A 19176-nucleotide genomic window follows, 5' to 3' on the forward strand; every position below is an offset into this window, starting at 1 on the left:
GATGTCTGAGTGTTGGACTGTTGCCCCTGGCTATCTGTAACTGATGTCTGAGTGTTGGACTGTGCCCCTGGCTATCTGTAACTGATGTCTGAGTGTTGGACTGTGCCCCTGGCTATCTGTAACTGATGTCTGAGTTTTGGATGTTGCCCCTGGCTATCTATAAATGATGTCTGAGTGTTGGACTGTGCCCCTGGCTATCTGTAACTGATGTCTGAGTGTTGGACTGTGCCCTGGCTATCTGTAAATGATGTTCTGAGGTTTGGACTGTGCCCCTGGCTATCTGTAACTGATGTCTGAGTGTTGGACTGTGCCCCTGGCTATCTGTAAATGATGTCTGAGTGTTGGACTGTGCCCCTGGCTATCTGTAACTGATGTCTGAGTGTTGGACTGTGCCCCTGGCTATCTGTAACTGATGTCTGAGGTGTTGGACTGTGCCCCTGGCTATCTGTAACTGATGTCTGAGTGTTGGACTGTGCCCCTGGCTATCTGTAACTGATGTCTGAGTGTTGGACTGTGCCCCTGGCTATCTGTAACTGATGTCTGAGTGTTGGACTGTCCCCTGGCTATCTGTAAATGATGTCTGAGTGTTGGACTGTGCCCCTGGCTATCTTGAACTGATGTCTGAGTGTTGGACTGTGCCCCTGGCTATCTGTAACTGATGTCTGAGTGTTGGACTGTGCCCCTGGCTATCTGTAACTGATGTCTGAGTGTTGGACTGTGCCCCTGGCTACTGTAACTGATGTCTGAGTGGTGGACTGTGCCCCTGGCTATCTGTAATTGATGTCTGAGTGTTGGACTGTGCGCCCTGGCTATCTGTAACTGATGTCTGAGTGTGGACTGTGCCCCTGGCTATCTGTAACTGAGGCTGAGTGTTGGACTTGCCCCTGGCTATCTGTAAACATGATGTCTGAGTGTTTGGACTGTGCCCTGGCTATCTGTACTGATGTCTGAGTGTTGGACTGTGCCCCTGGCTATCTGTAACTGATGTCTGAGTGTTGGACTGGCCCTGGCTATCTGTAACATGTCTGAGTGTTGGACTGGCCCCTGGCTATCTGTAACTGATGTCTGAGTGTTGGACTGTGCCCCTGGCTATCTGTAACTGATGTCTGAGTGTTGGACTGTGCCCCTGGCTATCTGTAACTGATGTCTGAGTGTTGGACTGTGCCCCTGGCTATCTGTAATGATGTCTGAGTGTTGGACTGTGCCCCTGGCTATCTGTAAATGATGTCTGAGTGTTGGACTGTGCCCCTGGCTATCTGTAACTGATGTCTGAGTGTTGGACTGTGCCCCTGGCTATCTGTAACTGATGTCTGAGTGTTGGACTGTTCCCCTGGCTATCTGTAACTGATGTCTGAGTGTTGGACTGTGCCCCTGGCTATCTGTAACTGATGTTGAGTGTTGGACTGTGCCCTGGCTATCTGTAACTGATGTCTGAGTGTTGGACTGTGCCCCTGGCTATCTGTTAACTGATGTCTGAGTGTTGGACTGTACCCCTGGCTATCTGTAACTTGATCTGAGTGTTGGACTGTACCCCTGGCTATCTGTAACTGATGTCTGAGTGTTGGACTGTACCCCTGGCTATCTGTAACTGATGTCTGAAGTGTTGGACTGTACCCCTGGCTATCTGTAACTGATGTCTGAGTGTTGGACTGTACCCCTGGCTATCTGTAACTGATTGTCTGAGTGTTGGAGTGTGCCCCTGGCTATCTGTAAATGATGTCTGAGTGTTGGACTGTACCCCTGGCTATCTGTAACTGATGTCTGAGTGTTGGACTTACCCCTGGCTATCTGTAACGATGTCTGAGTGTTGGACTGTCCCTGGCTATCGTAACTGATGTCTGAGTGTTGGACTTACCCCTGGCTATCTGTAAATGATGTCGAGTGTTGACTGTGCCCTGGCTATCTGTAACTGATGTCTGAGTGTTGGACTGTACCCCTGGCTATCTGTAACTGATGTCTGAGTGTTGGACTGTCCCTGGCTATCTGTAACTGATGTCTGAGTGTTGGACTGTCCCCTGGCTATCTGTAACTGATGTCTGAGTGTGGACTGTACCCCTGGCTATCTGTAAATGATGTCTGAGTGTTGGACTGTGCCCCTGGCTATCTGTTAATGATGTCTGTAGTGTTGGACTGTGCCCCTGGCCTATCTGTAACTGATGTCCCCAGAGTAAAACATTATGGTACAGTCCAGTCATCCAAACACGCCCAGAGTAAAACATTATGGTACAGTCCAGTCATCCACTCATCATGGACTCCACAAGGTGTCGAAAGCGTTCCACAGAGATGCTGGTCCATGTTGACTCCATTGCTTCCCACAGTGTGAAGTTGGTTGGATGTCCTTTTGGTTGTGGACCATTCTTGATACAAATGGGAAACTGTTGAGCGTGAAAAACCCAGCAGCGTTGCAGTTCTTGACACAAACCAGTGCGCCTGGTACCTACTACCATACCCCGTTCAATGGCACTTAACTTTTGTCTTGCCCATTCACCCTCTGAATGGCACACATACACAATCCATGTCTCATTTGTCTCAAGGCTTAAAAATCCTTCTTTAACCTGTCTCTTCCCTTCATCTACACTGGAATGGATTCAACAAGTGACATCAATAAGGGATCATAGCTTTCACCTGAATTCACCTGGTCAGTCTATGTCATGGAAAGAGCAGCTGTTGATAATGTTTTGTACACTCAGTGTAGATTGCCATTTCATTGGTTTGTTATTTCATACACACAATCGTACTTTCTATCAAATATGGGTCAAATGGGGTCGAATTTCTAACTTTCGAAATGGACTAATACATTTGGGACTTGTTTTCTGCTCAGTGATTCAAGACCTTCATTTAAGGAGGGGTGTTGACAGCGAATCAAAACAAACAGTGATGCAGTAGGCTGGAATGTTGTGTCTGGTCAAATCTGACTAAACCATCATTTATTTCTGACGAAAGTTTATTTCCAACACTCTCATTTGTTCATATAGTAAAACGATACCACAAGCAAGATCACTTAAGTGTTTTAACATAATACTACAGTTACCTGTCATGTCGTTTCTCATCAGGCCTTCGTACCTCGTATTGGGGGAGGAGGAGCTGGGAGACCTCTGAGACAACATGGGAAGGTTCTCGTTCAGATCTTAGTCATATCTCTGGAGAAAAGACAAGACTGCGTGGCTGCATCCTGTTTGTTATTTTCGAGAATGTTACGTTGCTGCCTCTTACTGTGGACGTCAATGAATTCAGTTTATTATTATGGATAATATTGCGTTTGCTGCCTCTTACAGTGGACGTTAATGAACCACCCCTAGCCAGCCTTAGGTTGGCTGTGTAATCTGAGCATCTCTGTGACAACATTACCACGGGTAGACATCTGAGCCTTGCTTAAACACAGAAATGTACTTTGTTCACACACTTTGTTTTTACATGTAACCACCATTCTCTCTTTCCCTCCCTGTATGCCATCCCTCAGCCAGAGAGAAGGYGGGTCCCAAGCCCATGGGCTATCCCGTGATTGGCTCAGACTGCTGCATCAAGCTGAAGGAGCCAACCAACGGTCTCCAACCAGGGGACTCCATAGCAGACTCAATCGACTTATCGGGCAAGAACAAGAAACGTCGTAACCGCACCACCTTCAGTACCTTCCAGTTGGAGGAGCTGGAAAAGGTGTTTCAGAAGACTCACTACCCTGACGTTTACGCCCGGGAACAGCTGGCCCTCAGGACCGAACTCACAGAGGCCCGTGTACAGGTAGAATAATGTCACTCTACACAGAAAATACAAAGTCCCCTACCCTGCTGCTACAGTAGCTAACAGAGTTTGCAATATTATTAGATATTTGTCCCCCCCCAGATGAATCAATATCCCAGGGCCTATTTAAATGTTCTATTGAAACCAATTGAAGCCACATTTTTTCAGGCAGGTAGGAACAAGGCAAGGCAGGGGTCCTATATAATGGTAGAGAAAATCATCTCTCCAATCTCTCTCTTCATTCGTCAGGTATGGTTCCAGAACCGCCGGGCCAAATGGAGGAAGAGGGAACGTTACGGGAAGATCCAGGAGGTGCGAAACCACTTTGCTGCTACGTATGATATCTCTACGTACCAGGTAGACCCTGACACATAGATCTTTGGTCACGACATATGATATATCTACGCACAGGGGTGCAACTTTGGTTTTAGAAGTGCGGGGGGGACGACATAATTATTATTAACAAACAAATGTATCCAGTCGGATAAACACTCCAAGACAGCCTACCCGACCGCTCGGAGGCGTACGCATGGTCTTAAAGCACACCGTCGCCTCTTTTTGTATCACATTCCAATGACAAAACTGGGCGGGACAAAAATACAATTTCAGAATATTCCCCCAGTGAAAGTTAGGCCCCTGTCTCTACGTACCAGGTACACCCTGACACATAGATCTTTGGTCACTACATATGATATCTCCCTCCTGCCTCCCTCCAATAGGTACTAGATAGCATACACACTGACAGATAGATCATAGGTCACTAGCTATAACCCTTCTATCATTATCATCACAGACTAATTAGAATCCTTTAAACCAAATCAATCAATAATGATAGACCCATACATTGAATTACCAAGCATTGGCATTTACATTTCAAATAGCATGATGGGAATTATCTTTATGCAGCCTATCAGTGGAGCTTCGTCATTGGTCTCTAATCAGACTGCTCTCTTCCTTTGTAGATGCAGAGCAACCTGTGGCCAGGTGCAGGAGGGGGCGGGGGGTCCGGCGGGGGCTGTGTCCTGGGCCCTGACACCATGTCTTCTTCCTGTATGAGCCCTTACCCCCATCCCCACAGCAACCTCCCCTCTGTGGGCTTCATGGGCATGCCCCCGTCCTCCATCGCACCCGCCACCACCCTCACCATCATCCCCAACACCAACCCTGCATCAACAGGCCATCTACTCCCTCCCACAGCTCTGCACCTGGCGGCCTCGGGGGCCACTCCTTTGAGCGGGCGCCCCGAGAACAGGTATAAGTCATCGCAGGCTTGTTGCGCCCTTGCGATGAAGGCTAGGACCCCCTGGGAGCTTTCTATCCAGGCCTACATGGACCACCACAGTGTCGGGTTCAGATCCCTACTATGTAACTGACTGAGCTAATGCATTCACACACACATTCCACACTAATCGTTTGATATACTACGCGACCCGTATGGATAGTTATGGCCACTGTTATTTTGTGTTCCTGATGTTGAGAATAACAGCAGAAGTCAGAACTCTACACGCATGCATGCGATCACGCCACCCACCACACCCACACACACACCACCACACACACGACACACACACACACACACACACACACACACACCACAACCACAACACACACCACACACGCAAACACAGCACACACCAAACAACACACACACAACACACACACACGAACAACATCACAACACACACACACACACCACACACACACACACACACAAGTCTCTTGTATAAATTAACCTTGTGGGGACACATTAATTCAGTCCCATTTCGAGAATATCCTATTGTTCCCCTATACCCCTTTACCTTAAACCCCAACGACCTAACCTTAACCCAAACTAACCCGAGCTTCTTGAACCCTGGTCAAATACTTAGCTCCTAACCTGTGTTTCCGAAAACTAGCTCCCTAACCCTCGCCGGTCGAATACTAGGCTCCCTTAACCCTGGTCGAAAACCTAGCTCTCTAACCTGGTCGAATACTAGCTCCTAACCCCTAGTCGAATTACTAGCTCCTGAACTCTGCGTCGAATACTAGCTTCTAACCCTGGCTCGAATACTAGCTTTCCTAACCCTCAGTCTCGAATACTTGAGGCCCTAAACCCTAAGTCGAATACTAGGCTCCTAACCCTGCCGTCGAATACTAGCTCCTAACCCTGGTCGAAAAATACTAGCCTCCCTAACCCTGCCGTCGAATACTAGCTCCTAACCCTGGTCTGAATACTAGCTCCTAACCCTTGCGTCGAATACTAGCTCCTCAAACCGAGTCGAATATTAGCTCCTAACCCTGCGTGAAACACTGAAGGCTTCCTACACCCTGGTCGAATAACTAGCTCCTACTATCCCCTAGCAGTCGAATTACTAGCTCCTACACCTTTGGATCGAATACCTATGCTCCCTGAATCCGGTCGAATTACAGCTCCAACGGCCTAGTGTCGAATAACTAGCTTCCCTAAACCCTGGTCGCAATACATAGCTCCTAACCCGGGTCGGAATCACCTATGCTCCTAACCCTGGTCGAATACTAGCTCCTAACCCGAAAACTAACCCTCGCTCCTAACGCTAAACCAAATTCTAAGCCTAAAACACTGATTGGCTCAAACCTTGACCCTAAACCACCTAGAAATAGCATTTGACCTTGTGAGGACTAACAAAATGTCCCCAGTTTGTCAAATTTTTGTTCGATTTAAAATATTCCTGTGGGGACTTCTGGTCCTCACAAGTATAGTTAAACACACACACACACACACACTTTCAACATACACCTCCGCTACTTTCCTCCAAATAATGTAACATTGCCGCAAACCCACAGACTTCAGACCGTGACATGACCGACCATTTGTTTGAGTTTGTTAGGCCACCATCAGGCACAAAACCTGCCATTTTGCAGACATTTTATTGAATCCAGATTTGAGCATTATCACAAACATAGTGAGACCAAAGAATATAAAAACAATATTATTTAAATATGTAAGATGTAGATGTTAATAAAGTACAGTACCAGTCAAAAGTTTAGAACACCTACTCATTCAACGGTTTTTCTTTATTTTTTACTATTTTCTACATTGTAGAATAATAGTGAAGATATCAAAACTATGAAATAACAGATATGGAATCATGTAGTAACCAAAAAAGTGTTAAACAAATCAAGATATATTTTATATTTGAGATTCTTCAAAGTAGCCACCCTTTGCCTTGACAGCTTTGCACACTCTCGGCATTCTCTCAACCAGCTTCATGAGGTAGTCACCTGGAATTCATTTCAATTGACAGGTGTGCCTTGTTAAAAGTTAATTTGTGCAGTTTGTGCAATCCTTCTTAATGCATTTGAGCCAATCAGTTGTGTTGTAACAAGGTAGGGCAGTATACAGAAGATAGCCCTATTTTGGTAAAAGACCAAGTCCATATTATGGAAAGAACAGCGCAAAGAGAAACGACAGTCCATCATTACTTTAATAAGACATGAAGGTCAGTCAATCCGGAAAATGTCAAGAACTTTGAACGTTTCTTCAAGTGCAGTCGCAAGCGCTATGATGAAACTGGCTCTCACGAGGACCGCCACAGGAAAGGAAGACCCAGAGTTACCTCTGCTGCAGAGGATAAGTTCATTAGAGTTACCAGCCTCAGAAATTGCAGCCCAAATAAATGCTTCACAGAGTTCAAGTAACAGACACATCTCAACTTCAACTGTTCAGAGTAGACTGAATCAGGCCTTCATGGTCGAATTTCTGCAAAGAAACCACTACTAAAGGACACTAATAAGAAGAGACTTGCTTGGGCCAAGAAATACGAGCAATGAACATTAGACCGGTGGACATCTGTCCTTTTTGGTTCCAACCACCGTGTCTTTGTGAGATGCAGAGTAGGTGAACGGATGATCTCTGCATGTGTGGTTCTCACCGTGAAGCATGGAGGAGGAGGTGTGATGGTGTGGGGGTGGTTTGCTGATGACACTGTCTGTGAATTATTTAGAATTCAAGGCACACTTAACCAGTGTGGCTACCACAGCATTCTCCAGCGATACACCATCCCATCTGGTTTGCGCTTAGTGGGTCTATCATTTGTTTTTCAACAGTACAAAGACCCAAAACACACCTCCAGGCTGTGTAGGGCTATTTGACCAAGGAGAGTGATGGAGTGCTGCATCAGATCACCTGGTCTCCATAATCACCCGACCTCAACCCAATTGAGATGGTTTGGTATGAGTTGAACCACAGAGTGAAGGAAAAGCAGCCAACAAGTGCCCAGCATATGTAAGAACTCCTTCAAGACTGTGGGAAAAGCATTCCTCACGAAGCTGGTTGAGAGAATGCCGAGAGTGTGCAAAGCTGTCATCAAGGCAAAGGGTGGCTACTTTGAAGAATTTAAAATCTAAAATATATTTTTTATATGTTTAACACTTTTTTTGGTTAGTACATGATTCCATATTTGTTATTTCATAGTTTTGATGTCTATTATTCTACAATGTAGAAAATCGTAAAAATACAGAAAAACCCTTGATTGAGTAGGCGTGTCCAAACTTTTGACTGGTAATGTATGTGATGTATGTTGTACTTTATTGATCAACAATAAAGGGTTTCATCTGTTTACTGCCTCCAATCGTCAGAAGGAAAATGTTTCCGCTAATGTAGGTTATGGGCATAGGTAGAKTTGAACAACTACTTTGGCTACGACCATTACTGACTGTGGTGCGATCAGACTATACAACATCCAGGACTACAATAGCTGTCAGTCTGTTGAGGTGTGTTGTGGTGTGTGTGTGTGTGTGTAGCAGTATAGCTGGCCTCACTTCAAGAGGCCTTCGGCTGGCACCCCATGCATCAGGTTAAAGTGGCAGGTCTATTAATGAAAAACTAACTGAGCGACCGCACTACGCCGCTGATGATGAAGTGTGGGGCGGCTGTAGGGCCTCCTTCCAAAGTCCCTGCTCTGCATTGAGAAAGCAGGGTTTTTGCTAAAACAGGAAAATAATCCTGCAGTAAAAATTATAATTAATTAACATTTTGTAGAGGTTGATATACAGTCTTTTTCGTGAAAGAAGTCTGAAATGTCAAAGTCGAAATTACAAACTTCAGAAGTCGTTTTTAAACCTTGAATAGACAACAAGTTTTACATTTCCTGCTTTGCAGAAAAGTTCTCATGCAACAGGGTGATCAAATTAATATCCAGCATTTCACATGTGGCAAATAATGGATGAGCTATACAATGCCTTCAAAAAGTATTCACACCCCTTGACTTTTTCCACATTTTGTTGTGTTACAGCCTGAATTTAAAATTGATTTTGATGTAGATTTTTTGGGGTCACTGTCCTACACACAATACCCTATAATGATTATTTCTTTAGCAAATTAATAATAAATGAAAAGCTGAAATGTCTTGAGTCAATAAGTATTCATCCCTTTGTTAGCGCAAACCTAAATAAATTCAGGAGTAAAAAAGGCACATACAGTAATAAGTTACATGGACTCTGTGTGCAAAAATAATGTTTAACATGATTATCTGTAAGGTCCATCAGTCGAACAGTGAATTTCAAACACAGATTCAACCACAAAGACCAGGCAGGTTTTCCAATGCCTCGCGAAGAAGGGCACCTATTGGTAGACGGGTAAATTTTTTTAGCTGGCATTGAATATCCCTTTGAGCATGGTAAAGTTATTAATTACACTTTGGATGGTGTATCAATACACCCAGTCACTACAAAGTGATACAGGCGTCCTTCCTACCTCAGTTACCGGAGAGGAAGGAAACCGCTCAGGGATTTCACCATGAGGCCAAAGGTGACTTTAAAACAGTTACAGAGTTTAATGGCTGTGATAGGAGAAAACTGAGGATGGATCAACAACATTGTAGTTACTCCACAATACTAACCTGATTGACAGAGTGAATAGAAGGAAGCCTGTGGAGATTAAAAATATTCCAAAACATGCATCTTGTTTGCAACAAGGGACTAAAGTAGTACTGCAGAAAATGTGGGAAAACATTTTTTTTTTCTTTGTCCTGAATAACTAGTGTTATGTTTGGGTGCAAAAACCTGAAACACAAGGCCAAATCTACACTATAGTTTCTAGCAAGAAGCCAGTGAATGTTCTTGAGTGGCTATATACTTGAAAATCTAATGGCAAGACTTGAAAATGACTGTCTAGCAATGATCAACAACTAATTTGACAGAGCTTGAAGAATATTTTTTTAAATAAATGGGCAAATGTTGCACAATCCAGGTGTGGAAAGCTCTAAGACTCACAGTCATAATCACTGCCAAAGGTGCTTATATAAAGTAATGACTCAGGGATGTACAGGGCATTTGGAAAGTATTTAGACCCCTTGACATTTTCCACATTTTTGTTACGTTACAGTCTTATTCTAAAATGGATAAAAAAATWAAAAAAATGTCCTCATCAATCTACACACAATACCCCATAATGACATCACAATACCCCATGATGACAAAGGTTTTTAGAAATGTTTGCTAATTTATTAAAAATAAATAACAGAAATAGCTTATTTACATAAATATTCAGACCCTTTGCTATGAGACTCGAAATTGAGCTCAGGTGCATCCTGTTTCCATTGATCATCCTTCAGATGTTTCTACAACTTGATTGGAGTTCACCTGTGGTAAATTCAATTGTTTGGACATGATTTGGAAAGGCACACACCTGTCTATATAAGGTCCCACAGTTGACAGTGCATGTCAGAGCAAAAACCAAGCCATGAGGTTGAAGGAACTGTCCTTAGAGCTCCGAGACAGAATTGTGTCGAGGCACAGATCTGGGGCAGGGTACCAAAAAATGGATGCAGCATTGAAGGTCCCCAAGAACATAGTGTTCTCCATCATTCTTAAACGGTAGAAGGGTAGCAACAAATGTCTGTAGCATTAAAGGTCACACAATGGCCTTTATCATTCTTAAATGGAACAAGTTTGGGACCCCCAAGACTCTACCTACAGCTGGCCGCCCGGCCAAACTGAGCAATCAGGGGAGAAGGGCCTTGATCAGGGAGGTGACCAAGAACACGATGGTCACTCAGAGTACTTCTGTGGAGATGGGAGAACCTTTCAGATGGACAACCATCTCTGCAGCACTCCACCAATCAGGCCTTTATGGTAGAGTGGCCAGACGGAAGCCACTCCTCAGTAAAAGGCACATGACAGCCCGCTTGAAGTTTGCCAAAAATGCACCTAAAGACTCTCAGACCATGAGAAACAAGATTCTCTGGTCTGATGAAAACAATATTGAACTCTTTGGCCTGAATACCAAGCATAATGTCTGTAGGAAACCTGGAACCATCCCTATGGTGAAGCATGGTGGTGGCAGCATCATGAGGTTTTTCAGCGGCAGGGACTGGGAGACTAGCCAGGATCGAGGGAAAGATGAACGGCGCAAAGTACAGAAAGATCCTTGATAATAACCTGCTCCAGAACCTCAGACTGGGGCGAAGGTTCACCTTCCACCAGGACAACGACCCTAAGCACACAGCCAAGACAATGCAAGATTGGCTTCATGACAAGTTTCTGAATGTCCTTGAGTCTTGACTTGAACCCGATCGAACATCTCTGGAGAGACCTGAAAATAGCTGTGCAGCGACGCTCCCCATCCAACATGACAAAGCTTGAGTGGATCTGCAGAGAAGAATGGGAGAAACTCCCCAAATACAGGTGTGCCAAGCATGTAGCGTCATACCCAAGAAGACTTGAGGCTGTAATCACTGCCAAAAGTTCTTCAACAAATTACTGAGTAAAGGTCTGAATACTTGATATTTCTGTATTTTTTCTAATAAATTTGCAAAAAAATTGAAAATGTGTTTTTGCTTTGTCATTATGGGCTATTAACCTGTTTTTGCTTTGTCATTATGGGGTATTGTGATGTCATTATGGGGTATTGTGTGTAGATTGTCCCGTGTGGCTCAGTTGGTAGAGCATGGCGCTTGCAACGCCAGGGTTGTGGGTTCATTCCCCACGGGGGGACCAGGATGAATATGTATGAACTTTCCAATTTGTAAGTCGCTCTGGATAAGAGCGTCAGCTAAATGACTTAAATGTAAAATGTAAATGTAGATTGATGAGGGGGGGGGGCGATTTAATCAATTTTAGAATAAGGCTGTAACGTAAACAAAATGTGGAAAAAGTGAAGGGGTCTGAATACTTTACGAATGCACTGTATGAGATAGCACATTTATTGAAAATGAAATACAGAGCTAACATTTCTAAATACATGTTTTCAATAAGTCATTATGGGGAATTGTGTGCAGATCGGTGAGAAAGAAACACGATTTAATACATGTTGAATTCAGGCTGTAACACAAACAAAAATGTGAAAGGTGTATGAATACTTTCTGAAGGCCCTGTAAGTCTCACTGAAGAAATTGGGGTTATAATGGTCCGGTCCTTTCTTATTTATTTTTTATCACAACGAGTATTTTATGGAGAGGTGATTCATTATTCTTTACTCATAGGCTCTTGCCTTGACACAGCGGTGGTGTGGCCTGATTTCCCACGTTACAAAATGGGTTTCAATGACACAGAGTTACTGTAACTCATGAGGACAATGGTGAACGTGCATATAGATGTGACGTCATTGTCTTAGCACTATTCCACAGAGTTTTTAAACTATGGCGTGCGCCAAGGTTCAATGCACCAATAAATTGGGAATATGTATACTGTGCTAATGACCGTACAGAAAAGAGTAGGTGAGAATGTACAACGTACAACGAGGCATTTGTTGTAAGTTCAGCCGCCATTTTAATTCACCGCTGCTATTGGGGTCTCCTTAGACCATTGGGAACAGTGCCCCCTACTGACCTTCCGACAACACGTCCAGCAGCATCTCCCATCCAAAGGACCAACCATGCCCACCTCTGCAGGGCAGCTTAACTAAAGAGGCAATAAAGCCAGCAGTGGGAAGCAGGCGGATGGTGGGGCTGCTAGCTACTGTTGATTGGAGGAAGATGAAGATTCATGAAGTTCTCTCTGTGTCTACTGTCTTCACATCATTGGATGGTGCTGCTCGGATATGTAGAGTTACGTGCCACCACCCAATCTGGTAAACATGACAAGATGCCCACTCCGTGTCAGCTAGCTTTACAAGATAATCTGGGTGATTTTCGTTAAAGCATCTTCTCTGGGTTAAAAAGAAAATGATTTACAGTGAAAGATAGATCCTTCAAAGCTACTTTTATTCCCCAAGTGGTTAGATTGCTATGGGCAAATATTTGGTGCTCACTCTTTACCTTCTATCTACCCTCCCTCTAGTAACTTCAGTACTATTACAGCAATGCTGGAACAGATTAGCTGCCAGCCAGTCCCCTCCCGGCCTCCCCTGATCTGTGTCGTGTTTTGTGCAAGCCGACATGTGGTTCCAATAGAGGAGCTGAGCAGACTGGAGGGAGCGTAAAGCTAACCCGTCAGAGACACTTTCCACACCCACATACAGCCTTCAAATTCCAGCCAGACCCAAGGAGAGCAGCCGCGGGGCCATATTCATTAGACACCAAACTGAAAAAAGCGGACTGAAACAGAGAGGGACGACTACCTGAACTAAGAAACGCTCATTTTCGTTTTCTGTTGCAGACTGTTTTAAAACGTTTTTCCGTTGTGCGCCCCCACTGAATATGCCCTGGCACTCACACCCCAGCTACGCAACCCAAGCACTGATTAAACATACGATTAAGTAGAAGAGATAAGGGGAGCCTTCAGAACAGATCAGGAACTAAGGAGAATGATGGACGGCATGTGGAAAAGCAAGCTGAGGAAATAGTGTATAATGGCTTAAATCAAATCAAATCAAATGTATTTATATAGCCCTTCTTACATCAGCTGTCACAAAGTGCTGTACAGAAACCCAGCCTAAAACCCCCAAACAGCAAGCAATGCAGGTGTAGAAGCACGGTGGCTAGGAAAAACTCCCTAGAAAGGCCAAAACCTAGGAAGAAATCTAGAGAGGAACCAGGCTATGAGGGGTGGCCAGTCCTCTTCTGGCTGTGCCGGGTGGAGATTATAACAGAACATGGCCAAGATGGCTTATAGGCCATTATCACAATGAATGAGTCATTTGGTCCCTCAAAGTAACATTTACTGTAACGTTTAATGCAGAGGTATCAGACTCTCAAAATAGACGTATTAAACTTTAAATCAGACAGAGTAAATGTTGAACCATTACATAGGGAGATACAGTGAAATTCACAAGTCTAACATGTAGCATTACAACACTGCTTTACTTCCGACGGTTGTAAAAACATCAGTCATATAGTAAGTACTACAAATGTTTTGTATTATAAGAACAGTAGTTCATCAACTGTCCCTGTTCATTGCAAATCTTGAGACAAAATGATTAAACATCTCTCTAAAGCCTGGTCAGTCACAGTGAAATGGAACTATTTTAACCTGAAAATAGTGTCTACAGTACATTGAATTGGCTACCTAAGTTGTATTCCAAGTAGACTAAGGAGCTTGTGTCTATCAACTCAGTAAACCAGGCTATAATATGCCGGCCTGCCCTGCGTTGCTGTTTGTCATTGGTGCATGAGAGTCATCCATCAATAACACTACAGAGCGGCAAACGGCTTAGGTCCTAGGTGTGTGACAACCGTTCCATCTCCGACACACACACACACACACACACACACACTCTTTATCYAGGGTCATTGGGTGAGGGCTGTCACTGGCGCCTGTACATCCATATATTAACCTCATTACCCAAAAGAAATACCTCTGAACGTGTCATTAAATCTGCAAAGCTGTCGTCCCGACCATAGTTTCAAAAAGTACCACCAAGCTTTTGATCTATGCCAGAGATGTATCTTGACTGCAGAGTAGTTCCTGAATCATAAACCAGAGAAGCAGTTTCTGTGCTTCTATTTTGAACAACTCACACATCAGGCTCATGCCCATAAATCCAGGCCTTGTACTCAATAAAAGCATCTCAGAATAAGAGAATAACAGATCTAAGATCAGTTTTTAGCATTATTATAAGTGAGCGATAATCAATGAGGGGCTATGAGTTCCCTGGAAAATAATGAACTGACGTGGAAGTTGTTGTTCCACGAAGCACTAGCGGAGTGGAACTAACCTTCCACGGAGTTGCATTATTTTACAGATAACTCATAGAGCCAGGAGTTGCATGGGACAATCTAGAAATGTGTTAATTTGCCGCTAGAAATGTGTTCAACATCCATTAAAGTAGTTTACTAGATAGCTACAGTAGCTGCCTTGGTAACCAAACAGACTTGACTATTAGCTAACCAGGTCATCAGTCCTAGCTTGCTATTATGAAAATTGAATTCAACAATGCCAATAATGTTTTCAATTCGACTTTTGCTTTCAAAAGCAGCTCAATAGACCATGTAAGAATGAACTAGAGCCATTGAATTGTACCATGCTGATATACAGTGCGTTGTAGGGAAATAATGCACGCTCTAGAATGTCCTTCAAGCCAATCAGAAACGAGTATTCAACAATGCCATGCGATAATTTTTGATAATAATTAATAAAATATAAGACAGGGGGAACTGATCCTAGATCAGCACTCCTACTCTGAGACCTACTCTGAGACGCTTGATGTGAATAAATGGCATTAACAGTTTTGTACCTATACTGTAAAGCCCACAATTGGCAGCCTGCGGTGTAGGCCTAAGCCCTGCTGTAACTGTAAACATGAGAGGTAATAGAATTAGGGTGAGAGAGCTCAGCTATACGTGTCAGGTTGCATTGGGTTGCTTTCACAGGAGAAAGGAAACATGAAAAAGTACTATAGTATTACTATATTTATATTACTGTAGTATTCACTGTAGTATTTACAGTTAACTATAGTATAAATACTGTAGTAAAAGAAAACTGTAGTATATACACTATAGTAATTAATTGTAGTATACTGTAGTATTTACTGTAGTTTTTTTTGCAGACATTACTGTAGTATTTACTGTAGTGTTTTGTGGACTGTAGTATACTGTGGTATTTACTGTAGTTTTTTTGTAGACATTACTGTAGTATTTTATACCTTTTGACCTGTTCCCCCTAGTTAGGGTCCCAGGGTAAACACTGACCCAAACGATGATTACTAGGTCTGTCGCAGGCCGCTGATACTGAGACTTATAGGCTGTCTTACAAAATGTTCGACCAAAAGCACTTAGGATTGATTTGAGAGGGAATTTCAAAAAAGAAGAGACAACAAAATGTTTCTTCTGAAAAACGGAACAGGGTGTGTTCATAAATTCAATCTGGAGTGCCAGAGTGTGCTCAGAGTGCGCTCTGGGTGTTCGTAAATTCTGACCCTCTGGCCGAGGATTAGGGTGGATCTGAGCGTTCTGACCTCACAACGGCAGTCAAGCACCCAAGCTAACTGGCTAATGTTGGCTAGCATGCTAGCTACTTCCAGACACAAAGAGCACTTAACTCTGACCATTTTACTCGCCCTAGGAGAGCTGGTTAGGCTGTTTTCATGTTATCCAGAGTGTTGGTGACTGTAACTGTGCTTCTGGCAACAATTTAATTACGCTTTTTTGACGATGTTTACTGACCACAGCCATATTCAGCGGGTGTTGGTATTGAGCGTTGGTAAATTAATTAGTTATTCTAACGCTCTGGCACACTCAAATGAGTGCTCTGAAATCGGAATAGATAGCCAAGGTGAATTTGCGAACGCACCCACTGTATACAGTAGCTCGTGAATTTGCTCATCAAGACACTACTGCATGGTTACAAGATACTACTGCATGGTTACAAGAAACTACTGCATGGTTACAAGAAACTACTCCATGGTTACAAGAAACTACTGCATGGTTACAAGACACTACTGCATGGTACAAAACCACTACTGCATGGTACAAGAAACTACTGCATGGTTACAAACATAACTGCATGGTTACAAGACACTACTGCATGGTTACAAAACACTACTGCATGGTTCAAGACACTACTGCATGGTTACAAAACATACTGGCATGGTTACAAGAAACTAACTAGCATGGTTACAAGAAACTACTGCATGGTTACAAGACACTACTGCATGGTTAACAGAAACTACTGCATGTACAAGAAAACTACTGCATGGTTACAAGACACTACATGCATGGTTACAAGACACAACTGCATGGTTACAAGACACTACTTCATGGTAACAAATAGGTTGCTTGTGGCTTTTGTATGCTACTCAGATGGCGCCATCCTGTGGCGAGATGCAAAAGTGCAGTTTATAGATAGAGGTCAAACCAAAATCGAAGTTTACTGGTTGTGTACACAGATTTGCAGATGTTATTGCAGGTGTAGTGAAATGCTTGGTTTCTATCTTCAACAGTCCAGTAATAATACCCTAGCAAAAAATTTTTACAAAACAATACACACCTAATCCAAAAAGTAAAAAGAAGGAAATATCAGAATGACAACGTCAAGGTCCGGAATATTATATAGCATGGCATTGTTGAACACTCCATTTCTGATTGGCTTGAATGGCATTCTAGAGCAGGGTTTCCCAAACTCGGTCCTGGGGCCCCCTGGGTGGCACATTTAGGTTTTTGCCCTAGTACTACACAGCTGATTCAAATCAAAGCTTGAAGATGAGTTGGTTACTTTTATCAATTGTGTAGTTGGCTGACAGCCGTGGTATATCAGACGTATACCACAGGTATGACAAAAAAAAATATTTTTACTCCTCTAATGCCATTGGTAAACTAGTTAATAATAGCAATAAGGCACCTCAGGGGTTTGTGGTATATGGCCAATATACAAGAGCCCCGTCGGGTCTTTTAAATGGCGTGTGGGGAAGCGAAACTAATGTGGTTTAGTGAGAAGGAGAGATGTGTGGGAAAATTGCTTTTTTTCACTCGATCTGTCCAACTTATCACCTTATCGCCTCTAAAATGTAAATAAAACACTATAAAGAGTTTATATAATGTGTCACTATATACCTATTTGAAGGTTTGTGTCGAATTTGAATCGGGTTTTTAGGGCGGTAAACCAATGAGGAGATGGACTTGTAGCGCGATCTGCGTCAGAAATAGGAACGAATTCTATTTTATCCCTTGGCGTCGCAGACGCTCGTTGACATGCGCGAGCAGTGTGGGTGCAATAATTGAATAATATAGATTTCAAAATGTATTTTGCAACGCTCGCGCACGCGATGTGTCTGGTCTGGTCAGCATGTTACATGCGTCCCGTGCGCAAGCGTTGCAAAATAAATTTAGAAATCTATATTATTCAATTATTGCACCCACACTGCTCGCCCGTGTCAACGAACCCAAGTGCCATTTCCTCATTGGTTATACCCACGTGGGTGATTGAAAGACGAACTTTGTTGCCAGTTGTCGTGGTAATACTATGAAAGTTTAGATGGATCACCATATAAATTCAAAGATGAAAAAGCCTGGAAGGAGGAGAGATGACTAGAAACAATTCGGTTGGCCGTTTTATGTGTGGATTAATTGTCGTAATAGAGGTCCTTGTGCATTTCAGGTGAAATAACAACTCAAGGTTTATATCCCAGGACAAATTAGCTAGAAACAGCAAGCTAGCTAAATAGGACAAATTAACGTTAGCTAGCAAGTGCAAGCTAGCTAGCTAAATTGCCATACATGTTTAATGTTTTTCGACCTGTCCCCAAATTAATGTCATTGGTTCAGAGTTTGTTTTGATATTTTAACCTGCATGTCGTGATCACGTTTGGTGTGGGGGGGCAAAATAAATTTAAGCACGATAGCGCACGCCCGCAGCCGGTTTGGGTTCCGTGTTAGCCTACTTAACTGATAAGGTAATTGAGTTTGCTGTGTGAAAATTAGCTGGCTAATAAAGTCAGACAGCTAACGTTACAACATCAGATGAGCTAACGTTAGTAACCTAACCAATTCGCTATAGTATTAACTGGTAACGTTACAACATCAGATGAGCTAACGTTAGTAACCTAACCAATTCACTATAGTATTAACTGGTAACGTTACAACATCAGATGAGCTAACGTTAGTAACCTAACCAATTCACTATAGTATTAACTGGTAACGTTATACGACTCCTCGTCGTTCCTCAAGTTATAATGCGTGAGTTGCTTACTGGACACTGACAATATATGAAATGTTACCTAGCTAACGAACTAATGTTTTCCCTCTAAATATATGGTTCATTTTCAGAATGGGAGAATTAGGTGAAAATGAGGCTTTGCTTGTTAAACCGTTAAGTGGAGCTGGATGCCACTATAGAGGTGAAAGGAACAACACACACTTTCTCCCTTTTTCTCCCTTTTTCAATACAGTGGATAAAAAGGGGTATGCCATGTGTACTCACTGCCTGAATGAGATAAATYATGCCAACAAAGGGTATCATGCTCTGCTGGCACATTGTAGAACAGATGTCCACAGGCAGAAAGTGTACAATGTAATAATGTGCAGTGTAGCCCAAAGATATTGCTTTTGTTGTGTTGAACTTGACAGTAACATGTGTGAGAGGGTGAATTTTATAAATGTTTTACTC

General features: G+C 43.1%; 1 protein-coding gene across 1 annotated transcript in view; it reads left to right on the plus strand.

Moving 5' to 3' along the window:
• The window catches only part of LOC112071601 (homeobox protein aristaless-like 3), a 13079-nt gene extending 7968 nt beyond the window's left edge, over positions 1–5111 (plus strand). Inside the window, exons 2-4 of the mRNA XM_024139040.1 lie at positions 3461–3738; positions 3988–4095; positions 4701–5111. Of these exons, the coding sequence (XP_023994808.1) occupies positions 3461–3738; positions 3988–4095; positions 4701–5111 (797 nt within the window). The remainder of the gene's footprint in view (positions 1–3460; positions 3739–3987; positions 4096–4700) is intronic.
• The last annotated feature ends 14065 nt before the right edge of the window (positions 5112–19176 follow it).

Source organism: Salvelinus sp. IW2-2015, unplaced genomic scaffold (genome assembly GCF_002910315.2).
Source record: "Salvelinus sp. IW2-2015 unplaced genomic scaffold, ASM291031v2 Un_scaffold1658, whole genome shotgun sequence".
NCBI lineage: Eukaryota > Metazoa > Chordata > Actinopteri > Salmoniformes > Salmonidae > Salvelinus > Salvelinus sp. IW2-2015.